This window comes from Heloderma suspectum, chromosome 4 (genome assembly GCF_057233095.1).
Source record: "Heloderma suspectum isolate Gila_16-S chromosome 4, 16-S_ref, whole genome shotgun sequence".
Classification (NCBI taxonomy): domain Eukaryota; kingdom Metazoa; phylum Chordata; class Lepidosauria; order Squamata; family Helodermatidae; genus Heloderma; species Heloderma suspectum.
Window position 1 is genome coordinate 223,163,762 of NC_139461.1, and position 25,496 is coordinate 223,189,257.

Below are 25,496 nucleotides of genomic sequence, written 5' to 3' on the forward strand. Positions count from 1 at the left end.
TCTAGTATTACTATCTGTGTTTGCTTTGATTTTGATGTAGCAGTTTTTGTGTAGTTTTATGCGAATCTTGGTTGCTTTAACTGGTTTTCTTTTTTGCCTTAATTGTGACCTTAATACTATGTTCTAGCTTCAGTAAATAAATTCTCCTGTTAAAAACAGGGCAGCAGTTGTATTGCTCTGACTGTCACAGAAACTAACCCTATTATTGGAAGTGATTGCTGGTTCTTCTAAGTGCTTAATTGATCGACTTGACTGATTTCACCAGGACTAGAGGCCAAAGGGGGGGGGGGAGCGGGGGGGAACGGGGGGGAGGGAAGACAGAGGGTAAAGATATGGGATGAATGGCTTTATGACAGACTCCTAGCAGCTTGAGAGTAATGAGAAAATCAAGAGGTCTTTGAAGGAGCTAAATCCATTAAGTATTATCTGTAGCAGGAGTGCTCAACCTTTTTTGCCCCTGAGGCCAGCATCCAGTGTTGAATACAGGGGGCCACAGATGCATGCAGATACCTACTCCAATTCCCATATACATACATATATGCAGATACACTCTGCTCTACCCCGAAATACTCTCTCACACACACACACTCACACATTTGTAGAGCGTCTCTGGAAGCAGGAAGACACAGGAAACAAAGCTTTGCAATGGCCTTAGTCATTTTGAAAACAGTCTGGAAACTTCAGCAAAATAGGGCAGCAAGATTGTTAACAGGGACTGGCCAACAAGATCACATGACGCCAGTACTTTTCCAGGTGCACTGGCTGCTAGTCCACTTCCAGGCCTGATTCAAAGTGCTGGTATTAACATTCAGAGCCCTAAACGGCTTGGGCCAGGTTATCTGAAGGATCGCCTCCTCCTATATGTGCCTGCCTGGACCCTAAGATCATCTTCAGGGGCCCTTCTCCATAAGCCCCTGCTAAAGGAAGTGAGGTGGGTGGCTATTAGGAAAAGGGTCTTTTTTGCTGTGGCCCCCAGCTGTGGAATGAGCTCTCTAGAGAGGTTCTCCTGGTGCCTACGTTGTTCTCCTTCTGGCACCAGGTGAAGACCTTCTTATTCTCCCAATATTTTAGCATTTTAGCTTTCTAGTCTTTTAGCTCTGGTGTTTTAAATTTGTATTTTAAATCTCTGCATTGCAGCTAGATTTTATTCTGGTTGTACTGTTATATTGTGGTTTTAAACTTTCATGTTTTACATTGTTTTATGCTGCACTTTGTGGTTTTAATTTTTTTCAACCACCCGGACAGTTTTAGCTATTGGGCAGTATAGAAGTTAAATAAACAAACAAACAAATACATGTTGGGGGGTTGTCAGTGGGGGAAGCAGATGCTGGGGGTCATGGGGGAGGGGCTACCTGGCACACTTCTTGCACCCCTGATCTATAGTGTCAGAGTTATAGAGTTATAGATGGTATTATGTCTTTTACATAGATATTTTTAATTAGCCTAAACCTGCCTCACTACCCCTCCAAATTCTCCCTTCCCATCCAAGATGGTTTTCTGTTAACTCCCAACTCTGGTGTTCATCACACAGAGCTTTTATCCTGCTATTGAGATGGCTCTGTCACGCACACAAGTTTGTGGGCTCTTTAGATGACGCCGTTACCCTCCAGGGTGTCTCCCACAATTTCCCCCAGCCTATCTCGTGTTTTCCCCAAATGCAAAAAATGTAGTATTTTTCCCAGCCCACAGAACAGGAGCACCATGACCCCCACGTGAAATTCAACCCTAGCGGAAGAGACGGCTCTGTCCGCCTGCTGGGGGCGTTTGTTTTCGGTTGCTGGGGGCACAGTCAGGATGCCAAAGGCATTGAGAATAGGCGTGGGGTTGCAGGGAAGGAGACCTGAGCAGATTTGACAGGCGCAAGGGCAAGAATCGCCTGCCGATTGCATCTCCTGCCTCTGCATTTCTCAGTTGGAGGGAGAAGAGGGTAAAATGTCTCCCTGCAATGAAGCGAGACACATCTGTTCCCCCCCCCAAACTCAGAAGCAACATTGTCTGTTGTTTCAGAGCACCCTATTAAGTTCAGTGGGGCTTACTCCCAAGTAAGTGCGCCGAGGGTTGCAGACTTACAGCACAATCTTACATTTTATGTCTACTCAGAAGTAAGTCAGAGGTTTCTTGGGGGCTGAGAGAAAAGACGTACAGCAGAAGTAAAGCTTTGGAAACAAGACCCCCCCCCCACTCCTTTGCACACAGGGCACTCCCTCAGTTCAAACCAGGAGGCTGCTGTGTAAAGAAGCCCTTCCTAATCCTGCAAAGAAACCTAAAGCAGGAAGCTCCGGAAAGGATGTGGGGTTTTGTGGGGGGTTTGCTTAATGCAGAAACACCCTCTGTCTCACTCCAAAGCAAACCAGTAATTGATTCAACTGAAAACAAACTCTCCTCAGACATCACTCCCCACAGGTAGAACTAAAACAGCCAACCACACACAAGCCCCATCCTGCTCACAGTTAACGCTTTCTTACCTGTACACACGTTCCCTGCAAAACTAAATTCATTAATATCAATACAACAAAACAGATCAACATAACAAGCAGGTGATTTTCTCATACCTTGTTCAAGATCACACAGAAGATCTATCCGAGATATATTTAAAGCAACCAGTTAATCAAAATTCCTGGTTAGGTGCTTGAACCACTGGACTACGACACAATCTTCAATTTAAGCAGAAAGAAATGCAGCTAAACCTAGTTTACCTGTCCACAGGATACCTGAGCAAAGCAAGAGTGGAAGAACTGTCCAGTTGTGTGCCAGCTGCCTCCTTAAAAAAAGACTGCAGGAAGTTCTGCAGTTAACTTTAAGCTAATTTCAGTGTGACTATGAGCTACACAAATCCACCAAGAGAAAGTACTTTCCGGGGGGGGGGGGGGGAATAATTTCTGAGCACATTAAAAATAAATTAATTTCTTATATCTGTGGTGTTTAACTAATTGTATCTTCTCCATAAATAGTTTTGTCCAACCGTAGCCCTCAAACGTTGTGTATTTATTTATATTTTTTAAAATGTTTTGGAGAGACACTCAGGAAACAGATTATGAAAATGACAAACTTATGAAGGAGACTTATGAGGCAAAAACATCCATTGAGAGAAACATATTTTATATTCTTTGCTAATTTTCTAAAGGTAGAATAATGGTCCAGTAAAAGACTCAACATTTTAATAGGGATGTCAGAGAATTCCGCGACGGATCTCGGTGAGGCCGAATGCCAGTGCATTCGGCCCCCCGAAACCTGTCGTGGAACGAAGCCTCTGCCCCCCCAACCCATGAAAGGTGCATGGGACGAAGTGCCTGCCGCCCCCACCCCACGAAAGGCACGCGAAACGGAGCACTTACCTGCTCCCGTCTGCGCTGCTGTGCGAATGGCAGCTGTCCTGCGGCCGCCATTTGCTTGCTCCTCTTCAGCTGTGATACTTACGTAAATACTTACGTAGCCTATCACGGCAGGGGGGGGGGAACCCAGCGTACGCAAATGGCGGTGGCTACCGCCATTTGCATACGCTCGGGTTTTCCCCCTGCCATGATAGGCTACGTAAATTTTTACGTAGCCTATCACGGCGAAAAAAAGGGACGCAAATGATGGTGGCTACGACAGCCACCATTTGCATCCCTGCAGGGCTGCCCAGCAACCGGATGTCCGGCTGCGGGCGGCCGGATTTGGCCGGTGGTTCCACAGCTTGGCCATATTGGCCTCCCCCCACCCCCCGCGGAACCCGGCGGAGCCAGGTAAGCGGGGTTTCGTACACCCCTACATTTTAATAGACTATTTGAATGCAAAAACTGGTACTTGAACTATATTTCCAGGTAAATGAGGAACGAGTCTTCATTTATCCATTTTGGAATATCATTATAGCCTATCAAATGCCATGTGCAGGCAAGTTTATAAAAGTTCTTGTACAACAAAAGAGTTGAAAGTAATGAGTCATTTTGCAATGATAGAGACTTTCAAACTTTCAGATTAAATAGGCTTCTTTTTTACTTCCGAAACTGAAGGTTGTTGAGAAGTTCACTGTATTTTGATGTACTCCATGATATTTGACATATCATATCATATAATTTTACACTCCATTGATCAGGTAAGACATTGTTTAGCCCTATGCAGGTGTTCAGGCTGCTCATATGAGGACTAAAAGTGGGGAGAGAACATGGGTGTGCACATAAAACCTAATGCAGTGTTCCTGACCCTGGCCCCTGCATGTCCCAACCTTCTCTTTTTGAGCTGAAAGGTCTGCAGCAGGTAGATTAGAGAACAATGAACAGGGTTCCAGATCACATAGAGCTTTGACTTGTGATCAAGCAAATATGAGTTAAAAAAACCCTCCCTTTTAGATCTCCCCACTCAATATGGGAAGGTTGAGAACTGTGGTGACTGGGACACTGGGGGACAAGTTTGTGTGTATATTAACACCCCCACATCCCCTCCCCATTTTTAGCTTTCACATGAACAGACTGAACACCTGCCTGGGACGTTCATTTTCCTGGTATCCTATTTTTTTTTCTCCTCACGTATCTCTGTATCACCATATTAATGATTGCACTGTGGTTAACATTGTAAAAATACACCACTGGATGCCTACGGCATATTACCACACAGTGAGGCAAAGTCTACCCTGCCATTCTAAATTGCCTACTTGCAGTTAATTAAAGAATCATAAACTCTGCTGACCAAGTGGATGGTTTGGGAGATGACCATCCACATAATGAGTTTAGATGTGGCCATGGTGGCACAACCCACCCAGGGACTGACAGAACTAGCAAACAGATGTTGGTTGATCATGGACTTCTTATACCTATTTGCTTGGGAGGATTCCGTGGATGGCTCATATTTATACCCAGGGACTTTCAAATCACAAGATGTAGTCTGGATTGCATGGACTCATTTATGAGCAGGCAGATTGCTGTTAGAACAGAAATTACAGAAATCTGGAATTATCTACTTCATTGTAGATTCTTCTTATTTGTCACAGGGCCTTCAGGTCAATTTCAAATCTTGGAATGAAGTCCACTGATTAATAATGAGTAAGGTATTAATAAATAATGTCAGAGAATGGTAAAGAAACATGACATACCAATATTAGGTGAATTATCAATTTCTGAGCACTTTGCAAAGCAAATACTTCAAATCATTTTTAGAATAAGAAAATTCAAATACCACATTTCTTTTGAACATTCATTTCAGAACCAGAATAAGACACTTTTGATCATATTTTACAATACTGGGTAATTGATCAGAACCCCATACAGACCAGCTTAAATCACAAAATACACTATATCCAGACAAAGCTAATGAGTTGTGATAAACTAGTTTTTATGGCCAACTACAGAACACAATGTACTACATAGTGATTTGGCCAATATCAGTTATGCTTGTTCTTCAGTGTTGCAGACTTCGTCAGTCAGGTCTACCAAGTAAAACATGGTGAACTAGAGGTGGTGAGACTAAGTGAAGTAAACTGAAAAATAATCCTGCAACAAATGTGTAGAAAAAGGGAAATATTTAAGGTGCCTTATGCACATTGCCAGCATATGGCCTTGCACAATATTGTCAAGCTTGGTGCCTGTGTCAAGGCCACCCAAGATTTGGTGCAGGCTTGGGATATTTGCTAAACCTATGCTTTGGGTTGTTCAAGAGCAGGGAACAGTAGGGAAAAAAATGGATAGTTTGGGGCTTTTGAGGGAACAGGCAAACTCAAGAGTCCAAAGACAAAGTAGGTTGAGGCCAAACACAAGTCCACTTTATCTGACACAAAGGGATAGTTGTTCACAAGGTTGGAAACATATGTGCCCAAGAAGATTATCATTAACCTGTTGGGGCCAGAGTACAGAAACTAAAGCTAAATTATTATGGCATCACAGCAAGTGCAGGTGGCCATTTTACTCAGTCCTTTTCAGGCCTGGGATAATCACCATTAGGCCTGGGATGAACACATTGAAACATGTATTCCTTTAGGATTTCTGTAGCCAGTCAAGCACTCCTCCTGAATTCTGGGGGCTGCCTTCACAAGCAATTTGGTGCAAAGTTACAGCAGTCTGAGGTCATTCATGATAGATGTCATCATCACCGATCCACTGCCAACCAGCAGCTTCCCTCTTGAAAAGCCGCATTGTCTGAAACTCCTTTTACTGCAACTTTTTTTTTAAATGAAAGCAGCTCCCTGGTGGTTTTGCCACAGTGTGCCATGTCATCCCCCCCACACACACATTAAATCCTGGGCATACCTCTGTAATTTGGCAGTGATGTGGTCAAGGCAGTGGGATGCCCCATTCCCTCTTCTTTCCACAGTTGAAGGAGCTTTTCCCATTTCCCCCCCATCTGTGCATGTTTACTCTAAGTAAGAAATAAATCCCACTCCCCTACAGTGAATCTTCAACATATTCCAATGCTGGATGAGACTATCTGTAAAGCAATCCCTTCTGGGCATGTTTACTTGGAAGTAAGAAATTAATCTCGCTCCCCTGCAGTGAATCTTTAACAGATCTTAATGCATACGAAGCCACAGTAAATCACTAAAGTGCTAAAGGGTTTAAAGGGTTAAAGACTAACTTTAGTAACTCACCCTGAAGTGCTATTTCACTTCTCTGTGAAATCGCTATCTCGATGCTGTGCTTCTTTGATGTTCTTTAGTTTCTCTGTTGTTATATAAAGTCACAGTAACGATCATTTGAGATCACGGGAGCTTCTCATCTCACTGCGACCAAGGAGAAGGAGAAAGGGGGTGTAAAAGAGAGGGTCGGAAACAATAATTTGATGGCAGAGTACTGGGTTGGGGCAAAATTGGGGGGGGCTGAGCTGCTTTCATGGGAAGCCATCAGATGCTGCACTCCAGAATTGGGGGTTTGGCTTCTCAAGACAGAAGTGTGCACATTGAGGAAAGGCAGGGTGTGTGTGAGGGATAATGTAATAGCAGGAGGGAGCCTTTGGAATTGTGAATTAGTTGCTCTCCATTCATAATAATGTAGGAGCAGGAGGGAGTCTGGACGGGGGGGGGGGGGAAACAAGCCTCTCTCATTGGTTGAACAGCCCCTGCCAGTCTGATGACATTCAGTTCTACTCCTCCCGCCCCACTCGAAAGTATGTTCCTTTCAAGCACGGTATGACCCCTGAAAACTGGATTTAAAGGTACTGTAGACTCAGCTTTTCTTGCTTCATGTGTCCCTGATGGACCAAAGCCGAATTCCATGAAAAATCCGGTAATCTTCCGACGTGCTTCTCATTCTGTTGTTGTGAAGATCCTCCCACCCACTCCCTACCCCTGGTTTCTGCTTTGGTTTTCAAGGGAAGTTTTAGGATTTTGACAATGAGCATGTAAGTCTTTGGATATGACAGATATGTAGCAACCATGCATTGTATGGTATGAAGGCATTTTTACTGGCATAGTGGTTATGAATTCTGTGTCATGTTGTTATTGTTGTTGTTGCTGTTTAAACAAACATGTTTATGCTTGATTTCAATGGGGTTAGGTGCACGTAACTCTGCATAGGATTGAATTGTAAATCAGACTTGGATACTTCTTGATACTTGCATACCAGCCTAAACACTGGAAGTTACTGAGAAAGGATTTTGTTGCACCTAAAATGCTATGGACTTGATCCTGCTATAGGTACATGTCATGAATCTAATCTATATCATAAGTCTCAATATATCTTGTGGGTCCACTTTTCTCCCTCTTCAGTAGTTCAAAGCCTGGTGAAAAGGATTTGCTGATGTGTTTTTTTCTGGGTTATTTTGTAAAAACATTGGTTTTAAGGAGGCTAACAACAAACAGATAATCACAAAGCGTACGCATTGTGCTGAAAATATGAGTAGATTTTAAATAGGAGTCAATTCTGCTTTCAGAAATGACTTAGGAAATTCTAATTAAAGAGGAATAACTACTCATTTACAGCAGTATAAAGGAAAGATATGTTTTATATTTGACAATATTTCTTTTAATATGTACATTTAAAAGTTCATCCAAACTAATTGATATCTAACAGTGTGACGTTTCAAATCAAAATGTAGCAGTATTCTGTCACATCAGAGTATGCAGTGTAACACTCCATGCCTACTGTACTCAGACAAAAAATGTAATGCTTTATAGATTCTAACTAAGAATCTCTTGATGGCCATCTTTCTAAATACTCCATACATTAAATACAGACGAGGCTATGGCTGTAGGAATGCTAAGCTTACTTCCTATTAGCCTGGTATACTTTGCAAGGTAGGCATCATCAGCCATTAGAGATGTAATGATTTTCCAACAGTTAATGAGGGTTCAGAAATAAATTAAAATGTTTCCATCTGCTGTCTCTGCATTGTAGGTGATATTTTTCCATGGCAGAATAATCTTTATGTCTAATTTCACAAGTAAGGAGTCTGATCATAGTTTTACATTCTGTGCAAACATTGCATGGCAATCAATAAAGTAATGTCAAAGAACTTTGATTTAATAGGGGCCTGAGATAACATTCTCCATAATATGCAATTGGTGAGGGAGGATATTTAATTTCATGATTAGAGGGAAAGCATGCAACTTGAACACAGAAAAAAATCTAATAAATCAATACAATTATATTATGTAAATAAGATCACATCATTAATACACTGGAGAACATGCAATTCTCATGAAGAATGGCTAACCCATCCTACAAAATTAACTTACTCTAGCTGAAGTTATTGGCATTATGGTTTAATACATATTTGTCAGGATGTAAGTGCGACTCTATGGATAATGTGATGTTTTTATGTTTTATTGGGATTTGTAGAATTAGTAGACAAGTTTTGACCCTTAGAGATAGCATCTTCAGGTAGTAAGAAAAGTGAATCCATTCTAGTCAGAGGTTTTGATAATAGTATCCTTTACATTAATCTGGGGGGTATTTTAATTATTATACTTCATATAAAAGAGATTTGGTTGGTCTCACAGTGGCTTGTGTGGAATCCATCCATGATATCCTGAGTTCTTACTACTTAGTTCCTAATAAGCAGCCCGGAATAACAACAATTTCTTGTATGCAGTTACTGTCACTGTTAAATGTTGCATTTTGCCCTTGCTTTCTATTGGAGTAGTATAACTGCTGTCAGTCTGGGCCAGTTTGCACATCACATCAGGCACTCTGTGGCTTGCCATGGCTTGTTTCCCCTTTAGTCCTCCTGCCCGCTCCTGGAACTTATCCGATAGGCCATTACAGCACAACAAACTTTTCTGGCTTCCACCCCACTCCAATCGCTACACCTTTTCAGTGCAATTTTTCCATTTGCAGCTTCTCTTCATTTGACCACCATGGTATTAGGAAAAAAGCACCAAAGCTAAAATTTAAAATCCAATAAGGCAGTAAATGACTAGCATAAAAGTGTGTATGTAAGTAAGTATCTGGCCACCTATAGTACGACATATTGGAGTCCTCTATTCTGTCCAGTAAAACATTGATGGCACAGGAAGCAGGGAGAATAGGGAGAAATTCTAGATCCAGACTTGCTTATTTATCAAACACCTTTTTCAGAAGTGAGGGAAAGCCCTGTAAAGCCAACAACCTATATGCTAGTTAATACCAATTTAACAACAGATGTTTCTTAGGCAGCATGATTACTACATTTGAAAGAGCACCAAGAAGACTGAATAAATTGGCATTAATATTGATTCCCCCTTGCCTTCTTTAGAAATCATCACATAGTAAATCCACTTTGATTAACAGGTGTGAGGATAGTTTTGTCAGATGTTCAAATCTTCATAATAATATGCTGCCCATAGACTTTTATGACCAGATAAAAAGCTGAATAGTATAGATCTCTAGAAAATTCATCTTTGGAAAAGATGTTTCCCAGTTTAAACCAGTGTCTTAATATCTGCAGAGGGTTAGGCTTCTTCATTTCATTTTGCTGTGTTAAGGAAAAAGGTGATGAGATTAAGACTTTATTTATTTATTTATTTATTTATTTCTATACCGCCCAATAGCCGAAGCACTCTGGACTTACAGAAAAGTATGTTCTGCCTATACCTTTCACCATTGTACCCTAAGACTGCATTTGACTGCAGGTGAACTTATATTAGTTCAATTTATATTAGGGTACAACGACTTAATAATGCAGGATGATTTTGTGTGGATGTTTGTTGTTGGGATGTTTTCTGCATTTTGTAGAGCTTTATGAAATATTCACAACATTAAATTCAAATACCTAAAGTCCACCCTGGCTGTGAAAACAAAGCATTCTTGACTTTTCATCTGCAAAGACATGTATAATACCTGCAGCAACAACAGGAAATAAAGTTTGGGAGAAACACTGCCATCCTAAAACACTAATCAAGTGCTAAGTAAGTGAAACTAATTAAGCAAAAAACAAAGCTTCTTTTTTACACAGAAAAATTTGTGAAGGACCACTATTGTTCCAAATAAACTGGTATGTGCTGGTGTATTAATTCTTAGCAATAGACTATGAGCAATGAGATAGCAGCGCTGGACTCCTCCCAGGCCAGAAGAAAGTCTTTTCAAATGTTGGAGACTAAGAAGAGCTGGGGGGAAGGAACTGGCCAAGCTACAGCAAGCACGTAGGCAAAAAGTGTAGGAGCAGAAATAAATCCAGGAGCAGGATCTGAGAATTACGAGCACACAGTTATAGCTTACCTGGATGGTGACCTAGGCTACGAGTAATTGTGTAAGTGATAACCTTCCCTGTCACATCTTGCACATATGGGTGATTCTTCAGCTCTGGAATCACTCAAAAGACCCATCAGCTCGGGCATGACAAACACACTTGTAAGTCAGCATTGCATTAATAAGTTGTACTCATTACAGCCTATACCGTAATGAGTACTGTGTACAGCCTATACATATACTAATTTATGTCTGAATATAGCCTACGTGTGTACTCTAGGGATGGGTGAGAAATTTGTTGGGTTTGCAAATTCATGTGATAATACCCAATTTGCACTTCCTGAGACTGAACACAGAAAGAAACACATCTCACTAACCAAATCTGTACATTCCTGAGGCTTCCAGGGAGTTTTGGGAAAGAGGGAAATGCATCCCAACACTTTGTACATGTGCACACCACCAATTTGGGTGGTGGTGGGAATTGTACATTTAAGAAATGATGACATTTAGAAAAATGTGGATGGAAATATGTACAAATTTCCCTGTGGGGAGTAAAAAGGCTCACAATCTAATGCAGACCTGATGCAAATGAGCTTGGTGGTGGAAAAATTAGATCAAGCTTGATAGATTTGTCCAACGTTCGTAAGCTGTCTTTAGAGCCTGATGCTGATCCTCCCTTCCACCAGATACCCACACATGTTTATCTGCTAGGCACTGTAAAATGTGTTCATCTGTCAGGCCAATTGAAAGGTACTAAAGAATGCTGGAAGAACTGTTGCAGTACCAAAGAATGCTGAAGGAGCTGTGTCCTCATGCTGCAAAAAAACCAAACAAACAACCCATCACTGAAATGCCTGCAGTGTGAGGTGTCAGGGACGTTGCTACCTCCCTGACTACAACCTCATACTTGAGCTCTACTGTCTCCCTTCCCCATGAGATGGGGAAGGCTCATTTGATTTAAAACAAAGCACTGGATGAAACACACAAAGCATGAAAAAGATTGTAAATGTGGTCAGATCATTCAGAAATAGTCTTGAACAACATGCACGGAAAGAAACACCATTGCTGTTCAGGTTTATCTCCATAGAAGTAAATTGTGTACCTCAGTCAAAACGTGGGCTTCAACTAAATATGCCCTGTGCTTCTTATGCTTTTTGTTTATGAACAGCTACTACAGCACCATCATGCAGTTCATGAAATTTCATACATTGCAAAGGATATCACAGACCATCGGGCCTTTGGATATGTGTGCGGAAAGGAAGGGAACCATAGATTTGTGGCAATAAAAACAGCCCAGGCAGTAAGTATCAAGATTATTGTCATTTTCTGTAGTTTAACTCAATTTGATAGCGTTGTCTAGAATACCGCTGTTTTGAAAGGGCAGCCTGCAAGCATTGTTTATGCAGCATATAATGCTGTCAGAAGTGCCTGCATAAATGTTCTGAGATGGCAGTTTAGCAATACCAGTCTTGGAAAGAAAGGAATACAATTCACCCCTCTCAATTTTTTTCTTTATGTATTCCTTCTAATTAGTAATTATTTTCCTTTCTAATTAAACTGGATACACTAGCTGAATACAAATAAGTTTACTTAGGCTCCTAGACTCATTTAGAAAGAAAATGATAGAAAACAAATAGCTACTTTGCATAGTCTACTCTCATTTAAAAGCTACTAATAAATATAAGCAATGCCTTTTATGCTCATAATTATAATTACCATTAATCTGCAATTATAATTAGCTTATATAGAAATGAACCTTCACCAAGTTAAAATTTGCAGCTAGACCAATATAAGTAACATTCATAGAATCATAGAATCATAGAATAGTAGGGTTGGAAGGGGCCCACAAGGCCATCGAGTCCAACCCCCTGCTCAATGCAGGAATCCAAGTCAGAGCATCCCTGACAAATGGCTGTCCAGCCTCGTCTTGAAGGCCTCCAGTGTGGGAGAGCCCACCACCTCCCCAGGTAATTGGTTCCATTGCCGTATTGCTCTGACACTCAGGAAGTTTTTCCTGATGTTCAGTCGGAATCTGGCTTCCTGTAACTTGAGCCCATTATTCCGTGTCCTGCACTCTGGGATGATCAAGAAGAGATCCTGGCCTTCTTCTCTGTGACAACCTTTCAAGTACTTGAAGAGCGCTATCATATCTCCCCTCAGTCTTCTCTTCTCAAGGCTAAACATGCCCAGTTCTTTCAGTCTCTCTTCAGAGGGCTTTGTTTCCAGTCCCCTGATCATCTTTGTTGCCCTCCTTTGAACCCTCTCCAGCTTGTCTGCATCCTTCTTAAAGTGTGGTGCCCAGAACTGGACACAGTACTCCAGATGAGGCCTAACCAGTGCTGAGTAGAGGGGAACTAGTACTTCCCGGGATTTGGAAGCGATGCTTCTATTAATGCAGCCCAAAATAGCATTTGCCTTTTTTGCAGCCACATCACATTGTTGGCTCATATTCAGCTTGTGATCGACGACAATTCCAAGATCCTTCTCGCTCGTAGTGTGGTTGAGCCACGTATCCCCCATCTTGTAACTGTGCATTTGGTTTCTTTTTCCTAGGTGCAGAACTTGGCATTTGTCCCTATTAAATGCCATTCTGTTGTTTTCTGCCCAGCACTCCAGTCTATCCAGATCACTTTGAATTTTGTTTCTGTCTTCCAAAGTATTAGCTATCCCTCCCAATTTTGTGTCATCTGCAAATTTGATCAGCATTCCCTGCACCTCCTCCTCCAAGTCATTAATAAAAATATTGAAGAGCACTGGGCCCAGGACTGAGCCCTGCGGTACCCCACTCGTTACCTCTCCCCAGCTTGAGAAGGTCCCATTGATAAGCACTCTTTGAGTCCGATTCTGTAGCCAACTGTGGATCCACCGGATCGTTGTTTCATCTAGCCCACTTCGAGCTAGTTTGCTCATCAGGATATCATGGGGCACTTTGTCGAAAGCTTTGCTGAAGTCGAGGTATATGATGTCTACAGCATTCCCACGGTCTACAAGGGAGGTGACTTGATCAAAAAATGAGATCAGATTTGTCTGGCAGGACTTGTTTTTGACAAATCCATGTTGGCTTCGAGTAATCACGGCATTGTTGTCAAGGTGCTTCCAGATGGATTGCTTTATGATCTGCTCCAGAATTTTCCCAGGGATTGATGTCAGACTGACTGGTCTGTAGTTCCCAGGTTCCTCCTTTTTACCCTTTTTGAAGATAGGGACAACGTTAGCCCTCCTCCAGTCATCTGGCACTTCCCCGGTCCTCCATGATTTCTCAAAGAGAATAGACAGCGGTTCTGAGAGTTCTTCTGCCAGTTCCTTTATGACTCTAGGATGCAGTTCATCTGGCCCTGGAGATTTGAACTCATTCAAAGTAATGAGGTGTTCCTTGACCATATGCCTGTCGATCTCAAGCTGCAATCCTGCCCCTTCAGCCTGTACTTCGCCTTTGCCAGGGGGGTCATAGACCCTCTTTTGGGAGAAGACTGAGCCAAAGTAGGAATTGAGTACCTCTGCCTTTTCTTTGTCCTCTGTTATCATTTTGCCATCCTTATTTAATAGCTGAACAACCATTTCTTTCCTCTGCCTTTTACTATGCACGTAGCTGAAGAAAGCCTTTTTGTTGTTTTTAGCATCCCTCGCTAACCTCACCTCGTTCTCCGCTTTAGCCTTCCTGACGCCATCCCTGCAATTCTGTGCTACCTGCCTGTACTCTTCCTTTGTTACTTGGCCTTCTTTCCACTTCCTATATGTGTCCTTTTTTGTTTTCAGGTCATCCCTAAGCTTTTTGTGAAGCCACATTGGCTTCTTCTGTTGTCTTCCACCTTTTCTTCTTGTTGGAATTGTTTGTGATTGTGCCTTGAGAATTTCCTTTTTTAAAAGTTCCCACCCATCTTGGACTCCTTTTCTCGCTAGCATTGCTTGCCATGGGACCTTACTGATCATTGTTCTGAGTTTATTAAAATCAGCTTTCCTAAAATCCAGGGTACGCGTTTGAGTACATTCGGCTTTTGCTTCCCTTAGAACCAAGAACTCAAGTACAACATGGTCGCTTTCCCCCAGAGTTCCTGTAACTGCTACTTTATCCACTAAGTCATCTCTGTTGGTTAGGATCAAGTCAAGGATAGCCGATCCTCTAGTTCCTTCCTCTACTTTCTGTAGGAGGAAGTTATCCGCCACACAAGTCAGGAATTTCCTGGAGGGGCCATGTTTTGCAGAATTTGTCTCCCAACAAATATCGGGGAAATTGAAGTCCCCCATTACTACTACATCATGCTTCCTTAAAACATTGGCTATTTGCTTTTCAAAAGTTTCATCCTTGTCTTCTCCTTGATTGGGTGGCCGGTAGTAGACTCCGACCACCAGGTTCCTTTTATTCTTTGCTCCATTTATTTCAACCCAGATGCTCTCGATGGGGCTACCAAGCTCCTCCTCCTGTATTTCTGTGCAGAGATATGTATTTTTCACATACAGTGCAACCCCGCCTCCCTTTCTGTTCCTCCTGTTCTTTTTGAACAAGTTATATCCTTCAACTGCTGTATTCCAGTCATGAGAGTCATCCCACCAAGTCTCAGTTATACCTATCAAGTCATAATTTCCCTCCTGTATTAAGAGTTCAAGTTCGTTCTGTTTGTTTCCCATACTCTGGGCATTAGTATATAGACATCGAAGACCATGTGCTTCATAGTCTGGCTTTCTTCCTACATGTGTCTGAAGACACATGTTGGGCGCTATCAGAGCTGTTCTCTCCATTGCAGTGCATGCGCCTACGTCCATTGTTACCCCCAACATTACATCTCCCTTCCCCGTAGGATTCAGTTTAAAGCCCTCCTGATGAAGTTCTTCATGCTGTGGCCAAACACATTCTTCCCAGCCTTTGTGAGGTGCAACCCATCCCTAGCCAACAGCCCATCTTCCAGGAAGTATAGCCCGTGGTCCCAGAATCCAAATCTCTCTCATCGGCACCACCTTCGTAGCCAGTCATTCACCCGGAGTATTTTTCGTTCCCTTTCTATCCCTCTTCTAACTACTGGAAGGATGGATGAGAAAACTATCTGGGCCCCAAAGTTCTTAAGTTTCCTTCCCAAAGCTTCAAAGTCTGACGTGATCTCTTCGTAGCTCCGCTTGGCGGTATCATTTGTTCCCACATGGATGAGAAGAAAGGGATACCTGTCAGTGGGCTTTATGAGTGCTGGCAACCTTTCAGTCACGTCTCTAATCTGTCCTCCCAGGAGACAACATACCTGGCGAGTCCACGGGTCTTCGCGACATACTTGGGTCTCGATCCCACGCAGCAAGGAGTCTCCCACTACTACCACTCTTCTCTTCTTCTTCTTGTAGGCCTGGGTTTCATCGCCTCTGTTTGACTGACCTTTAGCCTCTTGCTCACTCTCATGCAGGTTCCCCTGTGATTCTTCCTCTGCAGGCTGTCCTCCAGTCTCATCTGCAAGTACCTGGAATCGGTTCCACAGCTCCACCGCTTCCACTGGTGCAGAATGACGTCTAGTTCTTCTTCTCCTAACTGTCACCGTTTTCCAAGGAGTATCCTCTACTCCATTTTTCTTCACCTCAGCATTTCCCACTGCCTCATCTTGCTGTTGCTCTTCAAGCTTCTGGTCTGCCCTTTGCTGCTGTAGTTCCCCCATTCTGTCCAAGAACTCTTCGTGTTCTCTTATTCCCCGGAGGGTTGACAGTCGCCGCTCCAGTCCACTTACTTTTTCCTCCAGCAGCGTGATCAACTTGCACTTGTTGCAGGTGTAGGCCATGTTGTTCTCAGGCAAGAAAACAAACATTGCACACACCTTGCAGGTCACCACCACTGGAGAGTCTTGTCCTTCCATAGCCTCTTTTCCCTTTTTGTGTCTAGCTTTGTGATTGTTCTAGACTAGTAGACTAGCCTGTGCCTGCTCCTCTACTCAGTAGAGGTTAAAAGCAGAGTCCCACTGGGGTGGAAGTGTGTGTTACAAGACAAATAAATGAAAAAAAGTTAGTAAAAAAAAAAAAAAATGTTAGGGGCCTCCCCCTTGACCTCCCCTGCCGAACTCCCCTGGCCAACTCCTGTTTGCTCCCCCTGTTCGCTCCCCCTGTTCGCTCGCTCTCTGGGAGCTTGCCTGCTTCTGTAGTCCCTGGACCAGCTGGAGCAGCTTGCTCTGCTCTGCTCTGCTCAGCTGGGAGGCGGGAAACAGACTGAAGCTTCCCGCCCAGTCAGCTGCTGGGAGTACTCAGGCCACACCCCTCCAATTCAGTTGGAGCTCTCAGAAGCTCCTGGTGAGCTCACAGCCAGTCAGAAGGATAAAGGGCAGCGCCCTGGGCTTCCTGCAACCCACTTACCTCTTAGCCTCTGTCTCCTTTGTCTCCTTTGTCTCTTCAACCACTGCAACTCCCCTGGCCAACTCCTGTTTGCTCCCCCTGTTCGCTCGCTCTGTTCGCTCGCTCTCTGGGAGCTTGCCTGCTTCTGTAGTCCCTGGACCAGCTGGACCAGCTTGCTCTGCTCTGCTCTGCTCAGCTGGGAGGCGGGAAACCTCATTCTTTCTCTTTCTCATTCAGTGAGAAAGGTTGGCTTTTTGTTTTTCTTCCTTTTCAAGATGCCTAGGGCTTTAGTCCTAAGAACTCAGTTTACAAAGCCAAGTTAAGCTGGAGTACTTCTACTGATGTAGATTCAGTCACATTGATTTCAGGCTCAAGTAATATGTAGTCATGAAAGGCTCCAATGTGCCTGATGTAGCCCATCCTTTTACTCAAATATTTCACTCAGGATTTGTAGATGCTCAGCATTTTGCAAAACAAAACCTCCTGAATATGACAATGATCGCTCCTATCATGTCTGCAAAGGATTAAATGGTCCTGACTATTAACTAGGACAGAAATGACCTATATGCAAGAATTCCAGCTTCAGATGGGTGAACATCCCTTGGCTCGTTTTGGAACTGGCTCTGTATTTATGAGCTTCCTTGGCAAGTATTTAGAAAAAGTTCATCGGAGAGTGCTTTCCTGCCCATAATGTTGGTGCATATATGCTTATGGTGTGCCATGCATGCTCATTATTGTATTGTATTATGGCAATTGTATTTTGGTTAGAATTTACTGGTACAGAATGCGGTGGCTCGCCTGATTAAAGGCAGCTGCTGGCAAGATCACATCACTCCAGTGCTGAAGAAGTTGCACTGGTTACCAGTTGTTTTCCGGGCCAAATTCAAGGTGTTGGTTTTGACCTTTAAAACCCTATATGGTTCCGGCCCAGCCTATCTTAAGGAGCACCTCCAGCAACACCAGACAGGCCGCTTAACAAGATCAGCCTTGGATGGCCTTCTCTCTGTCCCATTAGCCAGGACAACTAGGCTGGTGGAGACGAGGGAGAGGGCCTTCTCTGTGGTGGCCCCACTCTGTGGAACTCCTTCCCTAGGGAACTCCGCCATGCCCCCTCTTTAATGAGCTTCCCCCACGCATTAAAAACGTGGTTGTTCAGGCAGGCATTTGAGGTGGGTTAGGGTATTTTTAGAAATATGGTGTTTTTATTGTAGAATTTTACTGCTTAAACTGTTCTATTATATACTTTGTACATCGCCCAGAGTGGCTGGGTGACCGGCCAGATGGGCAATTAATAAATTTTATAAATAAATAAATCAGTATTCATGTAACAGCACCAGCCATGGTAGCCACTTAGGGCACAATCCTATGCATGTTTAGACAGAAAAAAGTCCTAAAACTCCCAGCATGCTCCTGGGAGTTGTAGAACTTCTTTCTCTCTAAACATGCATAGGATTGCACCTTTAGAAATTCAGTCCTTCCACCCAAACACACATAAGAACAAGTCAGGGTTTTAGATCTGGATGCGGAAGCAACCTCATTTAAAAAAACATTTAAGAAACCATCATGAAATTGGCCAAAAAAAGAAGGTACTCACCAAAGAAAATGCTGCTTGGCTGGATTGACTGGTCATGCAATTCACAGAATCAGTGACAGTTTCATCAACAGAAAGGTTATGATCATTAAAGAACTTCTGTGTGTGCACCAAGAAATTGGCTGGCTTGTAGTTCACATAATTTCACAGCAACTAATGAGAGTTTGTTGAGAATAAGGGGCTAATAGTAAAGGACTTCTGCACGTGTGTCTGCAAATCAGCTGGTGTTGGCAGTGGTATATTGACAACTGACAGCATATGGGCAGAATCTCATTTAAGATTCTAAGCCAGAAAAGAACTTCTGGCAGTAATGGTGCCAGACATTACGAGCTAGACAAATTCACTTACTGAACCAGATAATTTCAAATTTCAGCATCATCACTCATTCCAGTTTAATTTGTTTAAATGGCTTCCTCCCATGTAAGAGTATATTCATTCCATTGATTTTGATGGAACTGTTACCAAATAAGTCATTTGATTATTGTTATCTAGACCTGTTTTATCAGGGAAGATCATATTTTGTCAGCTAGGTCTTTTTTCCCCATATTATAAAATTTTCCATATTTTTTTGTTTTTGTTTTTTATATAGGCAGAGCCTGTAATTCTGGATTTGAGAGACCTCTTTCAACTCATTTATGAGTTGAAACAAAGGGAAGAGCTGGAGAAAAAGGCACAGAAAGATAAACAGTGCGAACAAGCAGTATATCAGGTATCTAATTAGTCTTGGTAGCAGTGGATAAAGTGGCACGGCAGCTACTGAGAATGGGTTAATGTTGTGCTAAGTCATTCTAGGGACAAAGTATTCCCTGCTCCAGAAATCAGGAAGTTTGAATCTATACTGTTATCAGTGGGTGGATTCTATGATATGAGCACAGATAAAAATTATAGATTTTTGTTTAGATGATCCATTCCTGTGTATGAAAACTATTGCTATCAGTGTTGCCATTATGGGATTTGGCATTAATTAAGAACAGAATTGACTCCAATGTCAATTGGAGAACAGTAGTCTTGTGAAATGGTTGCATTTCTTGTAAAAATGTTCTTTTAAATATGTAATTTATAATATTTACTGGTAGATTTTCAGAATAGATGTTTCTTACTGTGTGCCTTTATACATAATATGATGCAATGCAGGGTTAAGTAGAAGTTAACATACACTAATGTGAATATCTGCTCTTATGTACTATGCAATGTGCGGTTCCTTTGCTCTCTAATATATAAATATAGCTCTTGTACGTCTGCTGTTCATATTCTTTCCCTTTTGTCTCTTATCTTCTACTTGCTTTTGCAAAAGACAATTTTGGAAGAAGATGTAGAAGATCCTGTTTACCAGGTAATTTCTGAAGCCATATAAAAATAGTTTCAGAAATAGTTTAGAATGTGTTTTGGTTGTTCAGTAGAACTCCAGCACTTTAAAGAAAAAATCATTTAGGTACCCAAGAAGTGAATGATGAAAATGATAAAATATCTGCAAAACGTTCATTTCTAAGTAGTATTCCTACAACTTAATTCTGAAGCAATATATTAAGCATCTTTTGTAAAGTAGTTTTCAGTATTAAAACCTTTTCTACAGGTTTATTCATATGTTTTAGACATATTTCTAAAATGGACAACTTTTGCCCATTTAAAGAGGTGACAGATATAATGAAATTCCTTACTGCATATTACTACCTTCCATAACAAGTTTTCACTTCAAAGTTAAACCCTTATTTGTAATTAATCTCACTGACTTTGGAAGTCAGTCTGAGAATCGCAGGTATCCAGCAGACTAAAATGTTTTCTACTTCAACAGAAAGAGGAGTGATGGAGAAATATTATGATTACTTAAGTTTATTAAACTGGACAGTTATTTAAAAGGCATGAGATGGTAGATCAGGGGTGGGCAGAAGGTAGATATCCAGATGTTTTGAACGTCAACTCCCAGAAGCCCCTTCTAGCATGGCCAATAGTCAGGAATGCTAGGAGTTGAAGTCCAACACAAATTTTACAAAGGATGATTAAGGCTTCAATCCTATGTCCCTAGGGGTGTGTCCCACAGCCCTTAGGCTATTGTGGACCCCCTTCTCTGCAGATGGAGAGTGGGATCCTTGAGCTGAGAAGGAGGTAATCAGGAGAAGCCTCGATGCAGTAACATAAACCACCACCACTGCTTTACTTCTGTAACTGCTTCAGTGGTGGTAGGAGGGGGAAGGGGCATGTCAGGGGTGTCCCTGAAGCAGCCTAGAAACTACACTTGGCCTGGAGCTGACATAGTTGATTTCCCCTCATTATGTCATTCTTTAAAAGAAGGCTGAGAAGGCCAAGAAAAGTGGGGCTCCCACTTCTTGTCTTGGCTGAAATGAGCCAATATGTCATACAAAGCAGTGGAAGCTTCACCACAGATTCTTCCCTCCACCTGCCATAGGATTGTTCTCCCTGGACTTTGAACTGCTGGCATGATAAAGCAAATGTATTTGAAAAGATGGATAATCCAGAGCTCATGCTGGTAAAGCCTATGTTTTGGTTCCAGGCTAAGTTAGATGCACTTAAGCACCATTAAAATCTGTTAGTCATGATTAACCTAGGTCCCATTATTTTAATTGGGAACCAATGTGACTAACTTAGTCTGGATCCAACCCAAAGTGTTTAAAGTATCTCAGTTCAGTCAAAACATTGATGCCCAGTAAGAAGTAACTCTGCCATAATTAAGAGCTTGGTAGCAGACCATGGGCTTGCATGCTATTCTTAGGGATGTTAGAGAAATCTATTTCAGTGGTGGAGTTTGATGAGTTTTCCTAAGTTTAGCCCCCCGGACATTGTTCCAGCTTCCACTACAGCATCCAACTTGGTCTGCAGCAAATCAGGCCAGTTCACAGATTTACTGGGCATTTGGGGAATTTTTTCCCCACAGGTTCTGCAGTTTGTGCAAATTTCTTAGTGGAAACTTCAGGAAAAAATGTCTCCCCCAAAAAGTTCCTGGAGTTTGGGGGAAAGCCCACAGCTTGGCTCGCCACTGAGTTGAAAAAGAACCAGATTTCCCAGCGACAGACATCCCTAGTTATTCTCCCTCCACTGTAAAGCATAAAATTTCCTTCCCTTTTCTTCCTAACCTTAACCATGTTTACCATTATGTATGGACTGACACGAATGGTAACTAGGCCTCCCATCAAGATTTGAAACCAGGATTTGAAGTTGGTTTGCAAGCTCTGCTTAAGGGGACCGAGGGCTAATTTAAGTGTTCACCTAATCATGCATAGAGTAGCTATGAGTGATAGGTTTACTTACTCTTAAGCAAGCGTGTACAACCCCAATTCGGATCAGGACCCCCGTACTCCAGGAAGGGGGGTTAAACCTTCTCCCTTCCCATTTTTGTCCTGAACCCCGCCCCCCATAGCAGGGAGGGGGGTTAAAAGAAGGGGGGAAGCCTCCTTTAATTCCAATGGAGACTTTTTCTTCTTCTTTTATCCTCCCCGCACCCCCCACCATATGGCGAGGATTACATGGAAAATGTGTAGGGGAAGGTTCCTATGTGGTCCAAATCTGTGGTCCCAATCCAAACTAAGGCCACACACACTTAACAAAGGTGAATAAAACTATCATGCATAGCTCTACTGTGCATGATTAGCCAAACATTTAGTTTGGCTCCTAGTCAGCATTAACCATGGTCAGTGCAATGACTCACTTAACAGTAAACTATGGATAAGGGAAGAGAGGTAGGATTTATGCCAACCAGAAGAAGCGAGGAGAACGACAGACCCCGTTCTAGCCCATGCCCTCTCTTACCATGGTTATAAGATCAGTTGCATTCCATTTGCAACAATCACAGTCAAAGCCTCAATGCTGCCAATTACTATTATTGAAAACCATTTAAAATTATGCAGATGGCATTTCAAAATGCTTTCACTATATTTTCAAAACATGAGAGCTAGAGAAATATGGGCACTTTACATCTCAGAAGGAAGAGATGTGCTTGAAAATGTAAAGTTGGAAAGAAAGTTAACACAGAGATTTTTCCAAGAAGGTGCATAATCTTTGACTTATGTCCAGAATTTTGCCCTACATGATTTCATAAAGAACTGCATAGGGTATCTTTCCCATGTTACATATTCAAAAATAGCAAGGGAAAATAGCCCCTTATTATAAACTCAAAGCTGAAGTTTAACTTATTTCACATCCATTCTCCCTCCCTCAAACAGATTAAAGGTACTAGAAGCAGCCCAGAGGCTTCTTTATGATCCCACATAAGTCCACAGTAAAAATTCCCAATAGTGTCTGTGGGAACAGAACTGAAGCTTTGGTTGTGTCTCTGTTGAGGAAGCAGCAGGAAACTTGTGCAATGACAATTAGCAAAGTTCCGTATCTCCTTTATTTCTTTTTCATAAAAGAATGTTGTATTATATGCCTTTCAGCAAAAGTCAATTGCTCCTGTGCCAGCTTGTACTTTGAACCCACTTCTTTACTGCTTGTCTATGGTTATTTCTTCTGAAGTTCCAAATTGCCTTTTTCTCCTTTCTGTTTCATCTCTGACCTTTCTTTTTTGGCTGCTGATGTAATAGTACATTGTGTTTGAGGCTGGACATGAGCCAATCCGTGAGCCTGAAACAGAAGAAAACATTTATCAGGTATATAATTGCTACATGTGTGTTCTCATTGCCTCCAGCAGTCAGTCAAACACATTCCATAAACCTAAGTTCCTTTTAAGCATTTTCATTCATCCTAAAGACATGCATACCCTTTCATATGCATGCAAGGTACAGGTATAGTTTGCAAAGTATCATTTCCCCATTAACTTTTTCCTTTCTTACAGCATTCTTTAAAAATTTGTCAGAATTTATTATTTATGTTGATGTAGGTTGACTCTTATTATTTGTATATTACCAGGAGTCCACAAATTATGTCTGGGCTTATTAGCCACAAATTAGTTGTACTAGCCAGCAAGAATATAGTTACATTGCCTCACATGCAGAATGTGTTTCCCTTTCCACTCAGCCAGTAGCAAGTACAGCATCCCATAAAATTAAGAAGGGTTACTGTATTTAATTAATTTATTACATTTCTATATCACCCAAGACCAAAGCTCTCCAACAGCACAGATGGCATTGTTCCTTACAAGCCTGAACTTCTACAGGTCTCTTTCTGATAAATAATCATTGCCTCCATTACCCCGCAAAGCCCCAGCACAGCACAGCAAGCACCTCTTTTCAAAATGAAGGTTAAAAATGCTAGGAGACATGATCTTTCCCTCTCTGCCAAAGGAATTCAGTCCAGATTTTTCTTCTTTCCCTGCAGCAGCTTCCCTAAACAAACCAGTTTTTTGTTACTGTAGTTTCTTATCTTAATCAGCCTACAGAGGACAAAACCAAGGAAGTTGGTCTTCTTTTTTTTAGTGGAGAAAGGAAGAGTGAGAGAAAGAGGCCAACAGGACTGGCTTTCAGCTAAATACAACCTTGCAAATGGGTCCACAAAAATTACTAGCCTGCAATGATTTTAACCAGCCCACCTGCCTAAATTTAAAAAAATACCTGTTCAGCCATTTCTGGCCTAAAAAAGAAGTGACTTATATAAAGCTACCCCACACAGTTACCTGGGGACAAGTTTTGTTTAGCTCTAATAACTATGCAAGAACTCCAGGCTCATGCATATAATCTCTCAGTGTTAACTACAGATCCCAATATTTTTATTTTGTCCCATCTTAATTACATTTGTATTTATTTCCACAGGTTCCAACTAGCCAAAAGAAGGAAGGTGTTTATGATGTGCCAAAAAGTCAACCTGTAAGTGTAAGTATATAGCATACATCACGAGAGTAACAAGTTTTCACTAATTTTCAACACTCATAGGTTTGTCTAACATTGCTTTGCAGAGTTACCATAGCAGATCTTCAAACACATCCAGATCACTTGCCTTTTCTTTCTTATACACATTTCTCTTTGTCTTTAACACACTTGCCTTCATTTTCCCCAATATATTGCTTTCTCTGTTAGATAGTCCTTTAAAATTCAATTTGTGGCTAGATCACCCATTTGTCTCTATCTGATTTAGATATCCAAGGGTACTTACTTTATTAATGGTAGACCTTGCTTACATGAATGTCTAAATGACCTTGGCTAAATGACTTAAACAACAAAAAAGTGTTCCTTTATTCTCTTTTCCTTTTGATTCACTGATACTGCAGTTGATTTAAGACAGTACTCATTTTCATTTTGGAAAAAGTTAACATTGGGAAGGCTATTTACCTGTTCTGCTGCTATATATGGGTGTCAGAATTAATCTGCCAGATAGTTAGAAATTGGAGAGTGAAAATAAATTGTGTATAACAGCTACAAACATGTGTATGCTGAAAAATTAATTTGGTGCCTGTACTGACTTTGGATACTATACCACATAATGCCTTTCCTACTTCCTATTGTAATGATGACCTTGGCCTTTTGACAGCTGATCCTTGGATGATCCTTGGCCTTTTGACAGCTGCCTCCTGATGAAGTTCCCAACTAAAAATTCTACTGGAATACATGAGACAATTAAAGCAGGCTTTGCGAAATGGTGCATCTTCTGTGTCTCTTGTGTACCTCTTGAATATCACAATTCTCTCGGCATGTGAAATTAAACCTTGCTGAAATACAAGCTTCTTAATGAGCTCTTTTTTCCTCATACACTTTCCCAAAGCCTTCCCATTATACACACATGTCAGGTTCTGCTTGTCATAGTGTTTTTAGCAACAGGAGGCAAACCATAAATACCCTTCACTAAGCCTGTCACTCAAGTCACAATAAAACCTAATCTTCCCATCAACATGTCCAAACTATCTGTTTACAATTTTATGAAGGCTTTCAAACAACTCATCACAGTGCTATATAAAGATGTATCTGCCCCCCCCCCCACCTTTCCTGATTCCCCGCTGTTTGCAATTGATTAGTCATGTATCCCTGGGCAGAATAGGTGTCATCTGTTTGCAAATCAGGATATTAGGACTCAATCCACACTGGTTATGATCTGAATGGGTGCCGGTCCCCTGAAAGGTTTATAGCAGCTAAACTGTGGCTTCATTGCATTCTTATACA

The 25,496-nt window shown here is 41.8% G+C and overlaps 1 protein-coding gene across 5 annotated transcripts in view; it reads left to right on the top strand.

Moving 5' to 3' along the window:
* The window catches only part of DAB1 (DAB adaptor protein 1), a 911,155-nt gene that overhangs the window by 834,265 nt on the left and 51,394 nt on the right, over positions 1-25,496 (top strand). For 3 of the 5 annotated variants that reach the window (XM_084852387.1, XM_084852388.1, XM_084852386.1), the window contains 3 exons: positions 11,740-11,871; positions 19,046-19,165; positions 24,156-24,215. In XM_084852387.1, the coding sequence (XP_084708513.1) occupies positions 11,740-11,871; positions 19,046-19,165; positions 24,156-24,215 (312 nt within the window). Of the gene's footprint in view, positions 1-11,739; positions 11,872-19,045; positions 19,166-19,750; positions 19,790-22,991; positions 23,058-24,155; positions 24,216-25,496 lie in introns of all 5 variants that reach the window. The other 2 variants (XM_084852384.1, XM_084852385.1) reach the window with 1 other exon arrangement.